Raw genomic sequence first — 17,320 nt, 5'->3', positions numbered from 1 at the left:
GTGGAGGGAAGGCCATTGGGGTTGACATGTTATGGGTGGAGTTTGTTGTGACGATGAGGACATTGGAGGGTGGTGGGTGGTGTGTGTCAGCAGTTGCGGGGTTGTAGGGAGATGGAATATATACTGGTGGGCACAGAAATCTCAGGATGTTAATAAGCAGGTTCAGAGGATTCCCTGTGCTTTGCTAATGGCCTGCTGAACCTGCTTGTTAACTTCCTCTGAACACCAATATCTTTCCATCCCCGATCATCTCAAAAATGCTCAACTCAATATTTTTCTCTACTGAAGTAGGTAACCTGCACGTTTCCACATCCCAGTGCATCCACTGTGGCCTTGCCCATTCACTCAGCCTTTTTATATTTCTCTGCATCCGCCACATGATCCACACTGCCACCCAGCTGTTTCATCAGCAGACTTGGATACATTGCACTTGATCCCTCATCAAGTCACTGATATTGATTCTGAACTGACCATGCACCCCACGATCCACAGCCTCCCAACCCAAAACTGTTTATTCCTATTCCCCAATCCGTGCTAGAACTTCACCTGCAATATTCTGCATTACACATTTATTTAATTATGTATAGCACCATATCAAAGGCCTGAAAATCCAAATACACCCTCATCTATTCTTATAGTTATAACCTCAAAACATCCCAAAGGATTTATAAAACACAATTTCCTTCCAATACTGTTATTTTCCAAGTGCCTGTTCGCACTTTCTTGATAGTAATTCCACATTTTCTGTTAACTGTTCTCTCTCCTTCCTTTCTTAAATGGTGAGGGTACATCTGCTACTTCCCAATCTGTGCAGCCTGTTTCTGGGCTTACAGACAACTTCCATCAACGGTTCACGCTGTTCCTTAGCTCTGATCTTTCTCCTGATTTTTTTTTGAAGCAGCGTCCTTCCTTCTTCTGCCTTTATCCCATTCTTTGACGTTAGAGGTACCCCGTCTCCTTTCCCATTTTTCCAAAAGTTAAATAGCCTGGAATACTTAATTCCCAATCTGGGGTCACTTGGCAACTACCATCCATTTCTACTTATGCTATGAATTCACTCACCACACCTAATGAATGCTATGTGCGTTTTGATAAAGAGCCATCACATAACGATGGATCATCACCATTGCTGTTTTCTGTCTGCAAATCCGCTGCCACATTTCCAGCAACCACACTTCCAAAAGTCTGTTTCTTCCCACTTCTTGGTCTTATGATGCAAATATTCTCAGAATTTATAAAATCCTTTAATCAGACAGAAGTGTATGACAAAATCAGTGCAGGTTCTGCTGGCTCCCTCCTTTTGAGCTTACTGCCCATACATGTGACACCAAGCAAGAGTTGCCATTCAGTGGGCAGCCTTTGATGGTTCGATCTATGGAGTCACTGACGATGGCAACTCTGCTCTTTGAGGAGCTTTGATTCATGTCAATATTCCTCGATCCAAAATGCCAGTTTTTCAACCGTTCATGCTGGGATTCTCCAGTTGTCCACTCTGTATCTCCGAGTTCCCCTGCATAGCAACAGGCCCAGTACTGACCAGCACCCGGTGGCTTATGCGTTGCCCATTAACGAATTGGACAATACGGCAGCTCAGGCCTCACCCATCACTGGGAGCTGGGCCCACAACCCACCATTTAATCTTTTAGTCATTGGTCTTGGAAAACTTACTTGCAGCAGCATCACAGGCACATAGCATCAGACACACAACATTTATGTTTTTCTTGTGACTGTTGCTTATCTGATGCTGCTGCAAGTAAGGTTTTCATTGCACCTGTGCACACATGGATGTGCATATGACAATAAACTTGACTGTGGCTTTTCAGTCATGGCCAATTGTGATGTGTGGGATCAATAGTCCAGTGAACTAATTTGATAGTGGTCTCATATAATCAAGCTCCTTGTGGAGAAAGATTAAATCAGACAATTACCAACTGCCTTACCTCTTGCCCAACCAAAAGGAGGTTTGAGTTGGGGGAAGTCAAGCACAGATTCTGGAGTCAGGACCACACCCAACCCCATTGTCAGTTCAACAACACAACCTCGCAAATAGAAGTCTCTTCAGAAGCTGCTACACAAGGAAGGAAATGGAAACTATTTTTAAAGGATGTGACTCTGGGATCCTCTCATTTGAACAGAAGTTGTGTGGAAGGCGAGCCTTTGTTGCACATGTAGTAACATAATCCTCTCAGAGTCTGCAGGTGATCAGGGCACAGGAAAGCCACAACCTACTGTTCATCAAGGGCTTCACAGCCCCCATCACTCTTACTGCTGTTCTCTTCTCCCTCTGTAGTTCCCTCGGCAAGATCAGCAAAGAAGTCACTCCCAAGCCCATAGCCAAATGCTTTCTTGCTTAATGATTTCAACTTCCCGCATTTCTTCCGTTTCCTGTAGTCATCAACAATGACTGAATGCAGGTTAGAAACATCCCAAAATTTCACCTTCTGGTCGTGAGCACAGCTGGCAAGGAAATGGCCCTCTCTGGACTTGGCAATCTGCTCGATGGACTCCCCAGGGTGCTGGCCCACACTCCCGATCACTCGATTGGGAAGAATGTTCACGGCCCTGGGAGGAACAAACACATAATTTCAAGAGCCTCTGACGTACACATTACTGAAGCCTCACATCCCAGGCATGATTGCAAGTATTCTTCCAACCAACAAAAGGCTTGACATTCTTCCTGAACGCTGGCCCCCAGTAATGAAGATATCCCATCTAAGCCCTCACTATAATTTGGTGAGGATCAGCAAGGATGAAGAAGAAATTGATTGAGAGAGGAAATAGAACGTGAGACTAAACTAAGGAGAAACAAAAAGATGGACTGCAAGAGCTTTGATATTTAACTTCAATACAAGATTAGCAAGGGGACATGAAGACAGGTGGGAGAATGTATAATGGACACAAAGGACGTAGAACATAGATCATTACAGCACAGCACAGGCCCTTCAACCCATGATGTTGTGCCGACATTTTATCTTGCTCTAAGATCTATCTAACCTTTCCCTCCCACATCGCCCCCCATTCTCTATCATTCATGCATCTATCTATGAGTCTCTTAAATGTCCCTAATGTATCTGCCCCCACCATCTCTGCCGGCAGTGTGTTCCACACACCCACCACTCTGTGTAAAATACTTACCCCTGACATCCCCCTTATACCTTCCTCCAATCACCGTAAAATTATGCTCCCTTGTGAGAGTCATTTCCACCCTGGGAAAAAGCCTCTAACTGTCCACTCGATCTATGCCTCTTATCATCTTGTACACCTCTATCAAGTCATCGTTGCAATCACTGAGTCGTGGCTTCATGATGGATGTGATTGGGAACTGAATGTCAAGGGGTATACAGTATATAGGAAGGATAGGAGGGTAGGCAGAGGGGGAGGTGTGGCCATGATGGTTAGTAGCGATATAAAATCAATAGAAAGGAAGGACATTGGGTCAGAGGAGGTGGAATCCTTATGGGTGGAGCTGGCTTCATGATGGATGTGATTGGGAACTGAATGTCAAGGGGTATACAGTATATAGGAAGGATAGGAGGGTAGGCAGAGGGGGAGGTGTGGCCATGATGGTTAGTAGCGATATAAAATCAATAGAAAGGAAGGACATTGGGTCAGAGGAGGTGGAATCCTTATGGGTGGAGCTGAGAAATAGCAAGGGTAAAAGAACAATAATAGCAGTCATATATAGGCCCCCGAACAGCAGTCAGGAAGTGGACCATAAGTTGCAGATTGAGATAGAAAAAGCATGTCAGAGTGACAATGTGAAGATAATTATGGGGGATTTTAACATGAAGGTGGACTGGGAAATGCAGCAAGGCGGTAGTACTCAGGAGAGTGAGTTTGTGGAATGTCTAAGGGATGTTTTTCTGGAGCAACTTATTGAGGAGCCCACCAGGGGATCGGCTGTTTTGGATTGGGTGCTGTGTAGTGAACCCGAGGTGATTAGGGAACTAAAGGTAAAGGAACCACTGGGAACAAGTGATCACAATATGATTGAGTTTAGTTTCAAGTTTGAGAAGGAGAAGCTGATAACTGGTGTATCGATATTTCAGTGGAATAAGGGAAATTACAAAGGTATGAGAGATGAGTTGGCCCAAATTGATTGGAGGAGTAAGTTAGCTGGAGGGACGGCAGAGGAAAAATGGAAGAAATTTCTACAGGAAATAAGGACAATGCAGGACAGATATATTCCAAGAAAAAAGGTTTTGAATAGAAAAAAGGCACAGATGTGGATAACGAGGGAGGTGAAGGATAAAATAAAAGCAAAAGGGGCGGCGTACAAAGTAGCAAAAATTTGTGGGAAAACAGAAGATTGGAACGATTTTAAAAATCTGCAGAGAGAAACTAAGAAGGTCATTAGGAAAGCAAAGATGAGTTACGAAAGGAAGCTGGCGGACAACATTCGGAAGGATTCTAAGAGTTTTTTTTAAATACATAAGGAATAAAAGAGAGACACGGGTTGACATAGGACCAATTGATAACGGTGCAGGAGGTATTATAATGGATGATAGTGAGATGGCAAGGGAATTGAATGAATATTTTGCATCGGTCTTCACCGTGGAGGACATAAGCAATGTGCCCATTAGTCAGGAGTCTCACGAATTGGAGCTGAGTTCAATTGAGATTAATAGGGAGAAGGTGCTTGGAAAACTAAAGGGGCTTAAGGCTGATAAGTCTCCCGGACCGGATGAGGTGCATCCCCGGGTTCTGAAGGAGGTGGCTGTGGAGATAGCGGAGGCGTTGGCGATTATTTTTCAGGAATCGATAGATTCTGGCATGGTTCCGGAGGACTGGAGGGTAGCGAATGTAGTTCCGTTGTATAAGAAAGGTGGGAGGCAGCACAAAGGCAATTACAGACCTATTAGTCTGACGTCAGTGGTGGGAAAATTATTGGAGTCTATCCTCAAGGAGGAGGTTACCGAATACCTAGAGGCGCAAGGCAAGATAGGACCTAGTCAACATGGTTTTGTGAAGGGGAGGTCCTGTCTGACCAACCTATTGGAGTTTTTTGAAGAAATCACAGGTAGGGTGGATAAGGGAGAGGCGGTAGATGTTGTGTATTTAGACTTTCAAAAGGCCTTCGATAAGGTGCCTCACAAGAGACTGATTAATAAGATGAGAGGTCATGGAATTATGGGCAGGGTAGCAAAATGGGTGGAGAATTGGCTGGTTGGCAGGAAGCAAAGGGTGGAAATAAAAGGATCTCGTTCTGGTTGGTTACCGGTTACTAGTGGTGTGCCGCAGGGGTCGGTGTTGGGGCCTCTCCTTTTTACCTTGTACATCAATGATTTGGATGATGGAATAAATGGTTGTGTGGCTAAGTTTGCGGATGACACCAAGATAAGTGGAGGAGTAGGGAGCATAGAGGAAATAGAAAGAATGCAGAGGGACCTAGACAGTTTAGGAGAATGGGCAAGGAAATGGCAGATGAGATTCAATGTTGAGAAATGTGCAGTTGTACACTTTGGAAGTAGAAATAAGCGGGTAGATTATTATCTAGAAGGAGAGAAGATTGATAGTGCGGTAGTACAAAGGGACTTGGGGGTACTCATACAAGATACCTTAAAAGTTAACCACCAGGTTGGATCGGTGGTTAAGAAAGCGAATGCTATGTTGGCATTCATCTCGAGAGGTATAGTGTATAAAAGTAAGGAAGTGTTGATGAGGCTCTACGGGGCGCTAGTGAGGCCTCATTTGGAATACTGTGCGCAGTTTTGGGCCCCGCATCTTAGGAAGGATGTGCTGACGTTGGAGAGGGTTCAGAGGAGATTTACGAGAATGATTCCAGGAATGAAAGGGCTTAAGTATGATGAGCGTTTGTCGGCTCTTGGACTGTACTCGCTGGAGTACAGAAGGATGAGAGGGGACCTCGTAGCGACATTTAAAATGTTGACAGGTAAGGATAGAGTAGATGTGGCTAGGCTGTTTCCCTTGGTGGGCGTGTCCAGGACCAGAGGGCACAATCTTAGAATTAGAGGGTACAGTTTCAAGACAGAGATGAGGAGAAGTTTCTTTACCCAGAGGGTGGTGAAATTGTGGAACTCCTTGCCACGCACAGCAGTGGAGGCCAGATCAGTGGGGGTATTCAAGGAGGAGATAGACAGATATCTAAATAGTCAGGGTATCAAGGGATATGGGGATAAGGCTGGCAAATGGGATTAGAATAGTTTTTTTTTTCTCTCTCTTTTTTTCCCACCCCATTTCTTTTTCCCTTTTCCTTGGAGCAGACTCGATGGGCCGAATGGCCTGCTTCTGCTCCCTTATCTTGTGATCTTGTGATCTTGTGATCTCTCATCCTCCTTCTCTCCAAAGAGAAAAGCCCTAGCTCACTCAACCTATCTTCATGCTCTCCAATCCAGGCAGCATCCTGGTAAATCTCCTCTGCACCCTCTCGAAAGCTTCCACATCCTTCCTATGATGAGGTGACCAGAACTGAACACCATACTCCAAGTGTGGCCTAACCAGAGTTCTATAGAGCTGCAACATTACCTCGTGGCTCTTGAACTCAATACCCCAACTAATGAAGGCCAGCACACCATACGCCTTCTTAACAACCCTATCAACCTGCACAGAAACCTTGAGAGATCTACAGACGTGGACTCCAAGATCCCTCTGTTCCTCCACACTGCCAAGTGTCCTGCTTTTAACCTTGTTTTCTGCCTTCAAGTTTGAATGTCCAAAGTGTATCACTTCACACTTTTCTGGGTTGAACTCCATCAACCACTTCTCAGCCCAGCTCTGCATCCTTTCAATGTCCTGTTGTAATCTACAGCAACCTTCTACATTATCCACACCACCACCAACCTTTGTGTCATCAGCAAACTTACTAACCCACCCTTCCACATCCTCATCCAAGTCATTTATAAAAATCACAAAGAGCAGGGGTCCCAGAACAGATCCCTGTGGAACACCACTGGTTACTGACCTCCAGGCAGAATACGCTCCATCTACCACCACCCTCTGTCTTCCACGGGTGAGCCAATTCTGAATCCACACAGCCAAGGTTCCCTGGATCTCATGCCTCCTGACTTTCTGAATGAGCCTTCCATAAGGAACCTTATCAAATGCCTTACTAAAATCCATGTACACCACATCCACTGCTCTACCTTCATCAATGTGCTTTGTCACATCCTCAAAGAATTCAGTCAGGCTCGTGAGGCACGACCTGCCCCTCACAAAGCCATGCTGACTGTCCCTAATCAGCCTATGCTTCTCCAAATGCCTATAAATCCTGTCTCTAAGAATCTTCTCCAGTCATTCGCCCACCACTGAAGTAAGACTCACTGGTCTGTAATTCCCAGGGTTATCCCTACTTTTCTTAAACAAAGGAACAACATTTGCCACCCTCCAATCATCTGGCACTACTCCTGACACAAAGATCATTGCCAAAGGCACAGCAATCTCTTCCCTCACTTCCCGTAATATCCTTGGATATATCCCTTCTGGCCCCGGTGACTTATCTACCCTAATGTTTTTCAAAAGTTCCAGTACATCCTCTTTCCTCACGTCGACATGCCTGAGTGTATCAACCTATCGTACACCATCCTCACAAACATCTCTCTCACTGGTGGATACTGAAGCAAAGTATTCATTAAGGACCTCCCCTACCTCTTCCGACTCCAGGCACGTTTCCTCTTTTATCCCTGATTGGTCCTACCCTCACTCTAGTCATCCTCCTGGTCTTCACATACATGTAGAATACCTTGGCGTTTTCCTTAACCCTATCCGCCAAGGACTTCTCATGCCCCCTTCTAGCTCTCATGTCCATTCTTAAGCTCCCTCCTGGCTACCTTGTAACTCTCCAAAGCCCTGTCTGATCCTTGCTTTCTAAATCTTAGGTAAGCTGCTTTCTTCCTCTTGACTTTCTTCCTCTGGACAAGATATTTTATGCATCTTGTCAACCACAGTTCCTTCACTCTACTATCCTTACCCCGCCTCAATGGGACAAACCCAGCTAGAACCCCATGCAAGTACTCCCAAAACAACCTCCACATTTCTAGTGTGCACTTCTGCAAGAACATCTGTTCCCAATTTACGCCCCCAAGTTCCTGCCTAACAGCATAATTCCCCCTCCCTCAATACATTCTCATATCATTTGCTCCAATTCTTCTCCAAGGCCATGGTAAAGGTCAAGATTATGGTCACCATCTCCAAAATGCTCTCCCCCCAAGAGATCTGAAACCTGATCAGGCTCATTGCCTAGTACCAGTATGGCCTCTCCTCTAGTTGGCCTGTCCACCTACTGTGTCAGAAATCCTTCTTGTACACACCGAACAAACTCTGTCCCATCCATCCCCTTTACACTAAGGAGGTGCCAATCAATATTCGGGAAGTTGAAATCACCCATGCCCCTCTCCAAAATCTGCCTCCTGATCTGCTCCTCAGTGTCTCTGCTGCTATTGGGGGGGTCTGTAGAATCCTCCCAATAGAGTGATTGCTCCCTTCCTGTTTCTGACTTCCACCCACACTGACTCAGTGGACGGTTCCTCCAGGACATCCTCCCTTTCTACAGCTGTGATACTGTCCCTGATCAGCAAAGCCACTCCCCCACCTCCTACCTCTGCCCCTGTCCCTTTTGAAACATCTAAACCCTGGAACATCCAGCAGCCATTCCTGCCCTTGCGACAGCCAAGTCTCTGTAGTGGCCACTACATCATAGTTCCAATTATTTACCCACACTCTAAGTTCATCACCCTTGTTCCTGATACTTCGCGCATTAAAGTGACACACTTCAGCCCATCCAACTGACTGCAATTTTGCCCTTTCAACTGCCCATCCTTCCTCACAGTCTCTCTACACGCTGCATCTACTTGTACACTAAATGCACCAAGCTCTGACATATCACTCTGGTTGCCAATCCCCTGCCAAACTAGTTTAAACCCTCCCCAACAGTTCTAGCAAACCTGCCCGCAAGAATATTGGTTCCCCCTCCAGTTCAGGTCTAACCCGTCCCTTTTGTACAGGTCTTACCTTCCCCAGAAGAGATCCCAATGATCAACAAATCTGAAACCCTGCCCCCTGCACCAACTCCTCAGCCATGCATTCATCTGCCAAATCATCCTATTCTTACCCTCATTGGCACGTGGCACAGGCAGCAATCCAGAGATTACTACCCTTGAGGTCCTACTTTTCAGGTTCCTACCTAGCTCCCTATATTCCCTCTTCAGGACCTCATCTCCTTCCCTATGTACCAATATGTACCATGACCTCTGGCTGTTCATCCTCCCCCTTCAGAATGCTGTGCACCCAGTCCAAGACATCCCTGACCCTGGCACTCAGGAGGCAACATACCATCCGGGAGTAGTAGAAGAATTTAAAAATATTTTGTGCATTTTCATGGAAAACACAAAAACCTCCCAAACATGCCGGAAAACCAACTGTCCAATGCAAATTAAGAAAATAAATAAGTTTTAGTAAAAAAAAATTACAAGTTAATGAGCCTGAAAACTGATAAATCCCATGGAACTCATTATCTACATCCCAGGGTTTTGAACAAGGTGGCAATGGCTTCTTTCTATTTAATAAGAAAAGATGGAAGTATGAAATATGGAACAGGCAGATGTGGAAAACTGTGACCAACCATCCACTGGTAGAAGAAATGCTGAGTATTTCCTAAATCGTGTTAGGATGGGAAATGCTGATGTTCAAAGGGACGTGAAAGTTCTTGTACACGTCACTGAAAGCTGCAGGAAGTTAGGCAGGCAAATGGTACGCCGGTCTTTATTTAGAGAGGATTTAAATAAAAGGGATAGCTTACTACAGTTGTATAGGTACTTGGTGAGACCGCACGATTGTTTTGTGTACAGTTTTGGTCTCCTTATCTAAAAGAGGACATACTTGCCATTGAGGGAATGCACAAAGATTCATTAGTCTGGTTCCAGAGATGACAGGTATGAGGAGAGGTTGAGTAGACTGGGACCGTGTTACCTAGAGTTTAGAAGAATGAAAGTTGACCTCATTGATGCATGCAAGGGTTTGACAGGCTGCACACAGGGATGATGTTTCCCTGGCTGAGGAGTTCACAGCAAGCATAGGCCATTTAGGACTGAGATGAGAAAAAATTCACTTAGAGGGTGCTGAATCTTTGTCGTTCTCTACTCTGGAGATCTGCTGGAGGCTCAGACATCACGTTTAATAGACTTCTAGATATTAAGTAAATCAAGGGATATGGGGATAGTGAATAAAAGTGGTGCTGAGATAAACATCAATCTCGATAAATGGTAGAACTTACTTCTGCTCCGATTTCTTAGGTTCTTGACTCTTTCTGGTGGGTGAACACTGCTCGGTACACGGCGGGAAGCATGCAGTGGTGCAGCTGCAGGGATGATGGGAATGGGCAGGATGAAGGATGTAAACAGTAGCCAACATGCTTTCTTACCTGACGACTCCATCCATGGAAGCTGTACAAAGAATGTTATCTGTGATCGGCACGACACAGTCAATGGATTCTCTTTGCACTGAGAATCGATCACTGGTTGCCCCAAACCCATCCCAGTTGAACAGGTAGATCATTCCCTCAGATGAGCTGCAGACCACCTTGCTGCCTCTCTATTCACAAACAGAGGATAGTTAGTTAGCAACATACAGCACGCTGCCTTGGTTCCAATTTCATTACTAAGTGGGAAAGTACTGCACTCTCTCAGCCCACCCTGTTCAACTCCAACCCCCAACCAAGTGATTAAATGAAGGGGACTCGATAAATGATACATGCGGTTGACAATGTGAAGGGAGCTTTAGACTGCAGGGAGATAGGGACGGTCTGGACAGTTGGGCGAAGAAGTGTAACAGGCCAAGGGAATATGCAATAAACCGGAGGATATCCAGTGGTGTGATCCTTGGAGTCAATGTTCATGGATCCTTAAAGGCAGTGGTTATTAAAAAAGCTTATGGGATACTCTCCTTTATTAGCTGAAGCACAATGTGTATGAGCCAGGAAAGTATGCCAGAACTTGAGTACTGCTTACAGTTCTGCTCTTAACAAAGAAATGGGGCAATTGGCTTGAGAGGGAGGAGAGGGGATATATAAGGACAGGAAATTCGTAGCTGTGAGGAAAGATTGGCTAAGTAATATTCCTTGAAATAGAGGCTCTGAATTGAGACGTATACAACTATATAACACCGTTGTTGGGTAAATAGGAAGGACCATTTCCAAAGCGGTCAAAATCAGGGGCGATAGACAAAGTGTTTTAAAGATTTAAGGTATTATTTGGTAATTGGTTTGGTATCGTCACATGTACCAAGATACAGTGAGAAACTTTGTTTTGCTTGCCATCTATACAGATCATTCCAAAATATGTCCATCAAGGTATTACAAAGGGAAAAGCAGTAACAGAATGTAGAACGTGGTGTTTCAGTTACCATTACAGAGGAAGTGCAGCAGTGCGGAGATGAGGACTTTGTTTTCACCCAGAGGGTGGTGGGAGCCTGGAACTCAAAGCCTGAGCGGGTGGTGGAGGGGGAACCCTGCCATTTCTGAGACTGGGATAGCTGGTTATCTGAAATTGTTGAATTTATTGTTTAGTCCTGAAGGCCAGACGAAGGGTCACATGCTGCTGCTCAAGTTTATGTTAGACTGTTCTCACAGTTCCAGAGAGCAGAGACAGAGAGATGAGGAGCGAGATGAAGGATTAAGTGACAGACGACTAGAAGTTCAGGACCATCCTTGTAGACTGAATGAGGACGCTCTGCACAACTGTCTCCCACTCTGCATTTGGTCTCTTCAGGGAGGCCGAGACCACATCGTGAGCACTGAGCACAGCGGATTACGTTGGAAGCAGTACCAGTGTATTGGTGGTGAAGGGGACAGGGCATTGGCTGAGTGAACCTGAGCCACGGAGGGAATGTTGGGAGGGAAGCTGATTTCGGAGTTCTGATGCTGATACACAATGCTGATTACGGAGGATGATCCATTTAATGTGATGGCCAGTGAGCCACAGAACAATGCCCTCTCCTCACCAAGACTCCTGTCAACATTACCCATTGCTTTCTCTCAGTGAGCAACTGCTTAAAATAAAATAAAAGTTTTAATCTGTTATTTTTTAATCTTCCCTTTTCAGCTGTCTCAGCATTTCAGGCAGCTTCAATTTCCCTTCAGCATTTCGTAGTTACAAAGCTTTACCTAATGCACATATTCTTATAAGAATTTACCCTTGGTTTGATAGTATTTAGATCAGAATACATTTCAATTCTGCTATTCACCTTCATTATAGCCAGTGATGTAAGGTCACCATCCTGAAACTCCGATTGCAGCTCAAAGCGGCGTCTCTTAATGTTGAAAACACCCATCGTACCATCGCCACTGGAAAGACAGACAGGGCAATGTGAAGAGTCAAGATGCAGAGACGGGGAGAGACATAGAATTATATAGAACACTCAGTACAGAAGAGACCAGTTGGACCAGTCAGTACATGGCAGGAAAATAACAATCTTAATGTCTTAATGGGGAGTCGTTGCATAGAAAAGGACAGTTCAGCCCACTGAGTCCCCACCAACATTTGCACCCATCTTTGCACTAATCTTACGTGATGGGATCTGGGATTAGAGGACAGTGGTCACATACACTGTGCAAACAGAACGAACTCCTAAACACAGCCGGTCCACGCCGGTACTCGCTCTCCACCCACCTCTTCTCATTCTCCTTCCACCAATGGTGCATCACCGGGTGTTGGTTTATTGTCACATGTACCGAGATACAGTGAGAAGCATAGTTTGTATGCGGTGCAGGCAGATCAGGCATTGTGGAATGGAATTGAAAGGTAGAGAAGTTTATTGAAGCACAGGGCCTGGTCATTTGGTCCATTGAGTCTAAACTGGAACTGTCCACAGCTGGCCATGTAGTCCAGCCAAGGATGGATACAACTTGTGTTAAATGTGGACAACAGTGGAGCGTTGAATCTGAAAACCTAATTTTCTGAGAGAATGGAACTGCTGACCCCCAGAACTGAGAGGTTTACCCAACTGGAAAGGCTGAACAGGCCGGTTCTCTTACTGTTAAGGGTAACCTGATGCAGCTCTTCAAAATTATGTAAGATTTTTATAAAGCAGATGGAGAGAGACTGTTTCACCTCTGGGGATCAGTAGATTTAGAGGGTGTTAATGCAAGGTAGTGAGAAAGCAAAGGAAACTTCTTTACCCAGAGAACAGCGAGTATGTGGAAGTTTCCACTGACAGTGATGGTGGAGGTGAATATTAGAGATGTATTCAAGAGAAGCTGGATGAAATAGAAAAGGAATTGGAGGGCACTGCTGCTGGTGTTGGATGAAGAATGGGAGGAGGTGGGTGGAGAGCGAGTACCGGCTGTGTTTAGGAGTTCGCTCTATTTGCAGTGTGTATGTGACCACTGTCCTCTAATCCCAGATCCCATCACGTAAGATTAGTGCAAAGATGGGTGCAAATGTTGGTGGGGCTGAACTGTCCTTTTCTATGCAACGACTCCCCATTAAGATTCTTATTTTCCAAGTAATATATTTTTCTCGTGATTTATTTTCAGGTTGAAAGCACTACTGGCAAGGCCAGCATTAATTGCCCCACCCTAACTGCCCCGGCAAAGTGGTGATGAGGCACCTTGAACTGCTGGAGTCCTGCTGGTGACAGGTGCTCCCACAGCAGTTGGTGGGGAGGGAGTTCCTACATTTAGACCCAGTGATGGTGAAAGACCAGCCATGTATTTCCAGGTCAGGAGGGGAACCTACAAATGGTGATGTTCCCAGCATCTGCTGCTCTTGTCCTTGGTTGCAGAGGCCATGGGTTTGTCAGGTAACCGCAGTACATTCTGTAAGTGGCACACACTGTCCCAGCAGTGCAGCAGCCGTGCAGGATGAACGTGTAGGTTGGTGGGCGGGATGCCACCCAAGCCAGCTGTTTGGTCTGGATGTTGCTGAGCTTCTCGAGAGTTGTTGGAGCTGCCTTTATCCAGGTAAGTGCAGAGTATTTCGTCACACTCCTGACTTGTACTTTGCAGTTGGTGGAAGGGCTTGGATATCAAAAGAGGAGTCACTCACAACAGAACACCCAGCTCTCGGAATAATGGTCTTGTTGCAGCTGGTCCAGTTGAGCTTCCAGTCAGTGGTGACCCCAGAGTGTTTGTTGTGGTTGATTCTGCAATGGAACGCCATTGAGTATCAAGGGTGAGTGATCAACTCTTGCCTGTTGGAGACTGCCATTGCCTGGCACGTGTTCCTCGTCACTCATCAGCCAAAGCTTGAATGTCGCCCAAGTCTTGCTGCATGCAGGCGGGAGCCGTTTCATTTGCTGAGGAGTTGAGAATGGAATTGTGCATTGAACAATCACCAGTGAACAACCCCACTTCTGACCTTATGATGGAGGGAAGGCTATTGATGAAGCAGCTTTAGATGAGCAGGTCCAGGACACTGCCCTGAGGAACTGCTGTGGTGATATCCTGGAGCTGGGAAGGATGACCTCTGACAATCACAGACAGAGAAACACTGAAATTAGAAGTGGGAATAGGTCCGTCCCAGCTGAACGTCCATGTTCGGTACTCTTCCCTGCTTTCTCCTCATGCTCCTCGTCCATCACTTTAGCCATAAGAACCATAAATTGTACTTGAATACATTTGTGTTTTGACCTCAGCTGCTTTCTGTGAGAATTCCACAGGTTTACCACTCTCTGGGAGAAGAAATCTTCCCTCGCACCAGTCCAGAATGGCCTACCCTGAACCCTTGGGCTGTGACCTCTGGTTCTGGACTTCCCCACCATCAGGAACATCTTGGCATCCAGTCTGTCCAGTCCCATGTGGATTTTAGAAGCTTCCGTTCTCTCCTCTCAGTTTTCTACATTCTAGCCAATCGGAGCCCCATTGTCTCAATCTTTCTTCACACATCAGTCCTACCATCCCAGCAATTCTGTTGAACCTTCACTGCACTCCCCCCATGGGAAGAAAGTCCTTCCTCATACAAGGAGACTAAAACTGCACACAATATGGTCAGTCTCACCCCTCACAACCTCACCCAGCCTGTGTCATCCACAGTCTTACATTTAATTCAGCAAGGCTGTGATGAAGTCTGAAGCCAGGTGGTCCTGACAAAACTCCAACTGGGCATCAGCGAGCGAGGAGGCTGCTGGTGAGCGAGTGCCACACACAAACAGTGCCACTTACTGACGATTGGGTTGTACCTTCCACATTGCCAGTCAGAGATACAACTAGTCTGACAGCCAGAATAACATCTGGTCCAATATCCTTTGCTGTTCTGGTGTTTCTGAATATCATGTGAAAGACCAGTTTCAACAAAAGTGGGAATTTCAAGAGGAATCCCTCAGTGCCTCCATCAGCGGTTGAACTGTCCACCATCATCATGAGCAGAGACAGTGGGAGTGCCAAGCTCTGACCGGATCTGTCAGTCGCAGATTCGTTAGATCAGCACTGTGTTTTCAGTGTGGTGCTGCTCCCAGCATGCCCTTCTGCAGTCATAGAGACATACAGCACGGAAACAGGCTCTTCGGCCCATCTTGCCCAGTGAGCTAGTCCCACCTGCCAGTGTTTGGCTCACAGCCCTCTAAACCTGTCCACGCACTTACCCAGATGGCTTCACAACCCGGGCCGATTAGCTGGCTTGGCCGGATTGGAGAGTGAGGGATTTGCTGTGCCACCAGGTTACGGGTTGTGCCACTGGAGATTTCTGCTGCTGAAGGTGGTCTGCAGCGCCTCGGGGATACCCATCCTTGAGCTGCCGATCTATTCGATCCCATTTAGCACAACTGTAGTGCCACACAAGGGGGGGGGGGGGGTGGGGGTGTCCTCAGCACGAAGATAGGACGTTGCTTCTGCAACAGCCCAAGTGGTCACTTCCACAGTGCTGCCACGTACAGATGTGTCTGCCACATGTGACTGGTGAGCACAAGGTTGAGGTGGTTTATCCACTTCTCTCCGCTCGTTACCTGTGAGGAGTAGTTACCTCCTCCTCACCAACTCTTTCCCCGCTACATCGGTGCTGCTTCCTGTGGAACTCGGCCATTTTATCACCTTTGCCACCAGTTTCCATCCTACCCTGGACCGTTTCTGACACTTCTTTCTCTCAATGTGTGTGTCTCAGAAGTGTCGTCCTCCTTCAGGAAACATGACTTCCCCACTGCTGTCATTGATGGAGCCCTCACACACATTTCCCCACCTCCCGCACACCTGCTGTCACCACACCCACAACCCCCCCCCCCAGAGCTGCAGAATCTGGAACCTGGGGCACGGTCTCTGAATAAAGGACGGTGTATAGAACTGAATTATCCTCCCATTTATTGCATATTCCTTTGCCTCGTCACACTTCCCCAACTCGCACTTTTCTGCCCAACTGACCAGACCTTCTCAGTCAAAAGCTTTCCTCCTCACTGTCAGCCACAGGGCCAAAGTTTGGATCAGCTGAAAACTTCCCTATCAAGTCCCCAATATTTAGATAAAAATCATTAATGTATGTTACAAAAAACGTGGGAGTACTGAGCCCTGTGGAACCCACTGGTACCAGCCTTACAGTAACAAAACCACCTGCAGCCTGTTCCCTACCACTGAGCCAATTTTGGTTCCTATTTGCCTCAGTTCATTGGATCCCAGAGGCTTTCACTTGTTTTGACTATCCTGTCATGTGGGACTTTGTAAAAAGCCTTGATGCTTCAAACACACTCCCTCATCAACCCTGCTTGTTACTTCCTCAGAGAATTTAGGTAAGTTAGTCAGACATGGCTGTTCCCAAAATCATGCTGACTGTCCCCAATGAATCCAAGTCTTTCTAACTGAAGCTGTGTACGGCCCTCAGGCTTTTAAAGTAATACATCACACTTGCTAATACTGGCTGTATTATTGGCTGTAAAACAAATATGGACCAGGACATCAGATAACCTTCTGCTCTTTTGTGACACAGTGCAACGGGAGCTTTACAAAGTCATGGGTTCAACCATGCGTCCCAATCGTTACACTACACTGGCTTCCAGCCTTGGCACATTTACCACTTCCACCTTCACGGTCTCGATCTTCAGCCTCCGTAACCCTCCAACGTGAACATCTCATTTGCAACAGAACAGCGTGAATGCCTCTGGAGGGTGCACAAACACATCATCTTTTCACCCAAGAGACAGAAGTACCACACAGAGTGTTTCAGGTTAGTCAAGTTGTCCACATACCTGGTTGTAAGCAAGATCTTCTTATTCTGGTCAATGGTGATGTCACTGATGTAATCATCATGGTTTTTCATCTCCATGAAAGAGGTTTTCTTCCGCAAGTCCCAAACTTTCAATAAGCCATCATCATCTCCCGTGGCAAAAAGATTTTCATCGATCAGCTTCAGGCTGTTAATAGCAACACTGTTGGAAAGAAAAACAAGAC

At 46.1% G+C, this 17,320-nt stretch overlaps 1 protein-coding gene across 2 annotated transcripts in view; it reads right to left on the bottom strand.

Annotated features, from left to right (window-relative positions):
* Positions 1-743: 743 nt before the first annotated feature.
* Positions 744-17,320, bottom strand: part of wdr55 (WD repeat domain 55) — a 28,678-nt gene continuing 12,101 nt past the window's right edge. For both annotated transcript variants that reach the window (XM_052038112.1, XM_052038111.1), the window contains exons 5-8: positions 17,119-17,298; positions 12,196-12,295; positions 10,376-10,545; positions 744-2,562 (exon numbers count right to left, since the gene is read on the bottom strand). In XM_052038112.1, the coding sequence (XP_051894072.1) occupies positions 2,226-2,562; positions 10,376-10,545; positions 12,196-12,295; positions 17,119-17,298 (787 nt within the window). In that variant the 3' untranslated portion in view covers positions 744-2,225. The remainder of the gene's footprint in view (positions 2,563-10,375; positions 10,546-12,195; positions 12,296-17,118; positions 17,299-17,320) is intronic.

Source organism: Pristis pectinata, chromosome 24, assembly GCF_009764475.1.
Source record: "Pristis pectinata isolate sPriPec2 chromosome 24, sPriPec2.1.pri, whole genome shotgun sequence".
Taxonomy (NCBI): domain Eukaryota; kingdom Metazoa; phylum Chordata; class Chondrichthyes; order Rhinopristiformes; family Pristidae; genus Pristis; species Pristis pectinata.
This window is presented reverse-complemented; position numbering and strand designations above follow the sequence as displayed.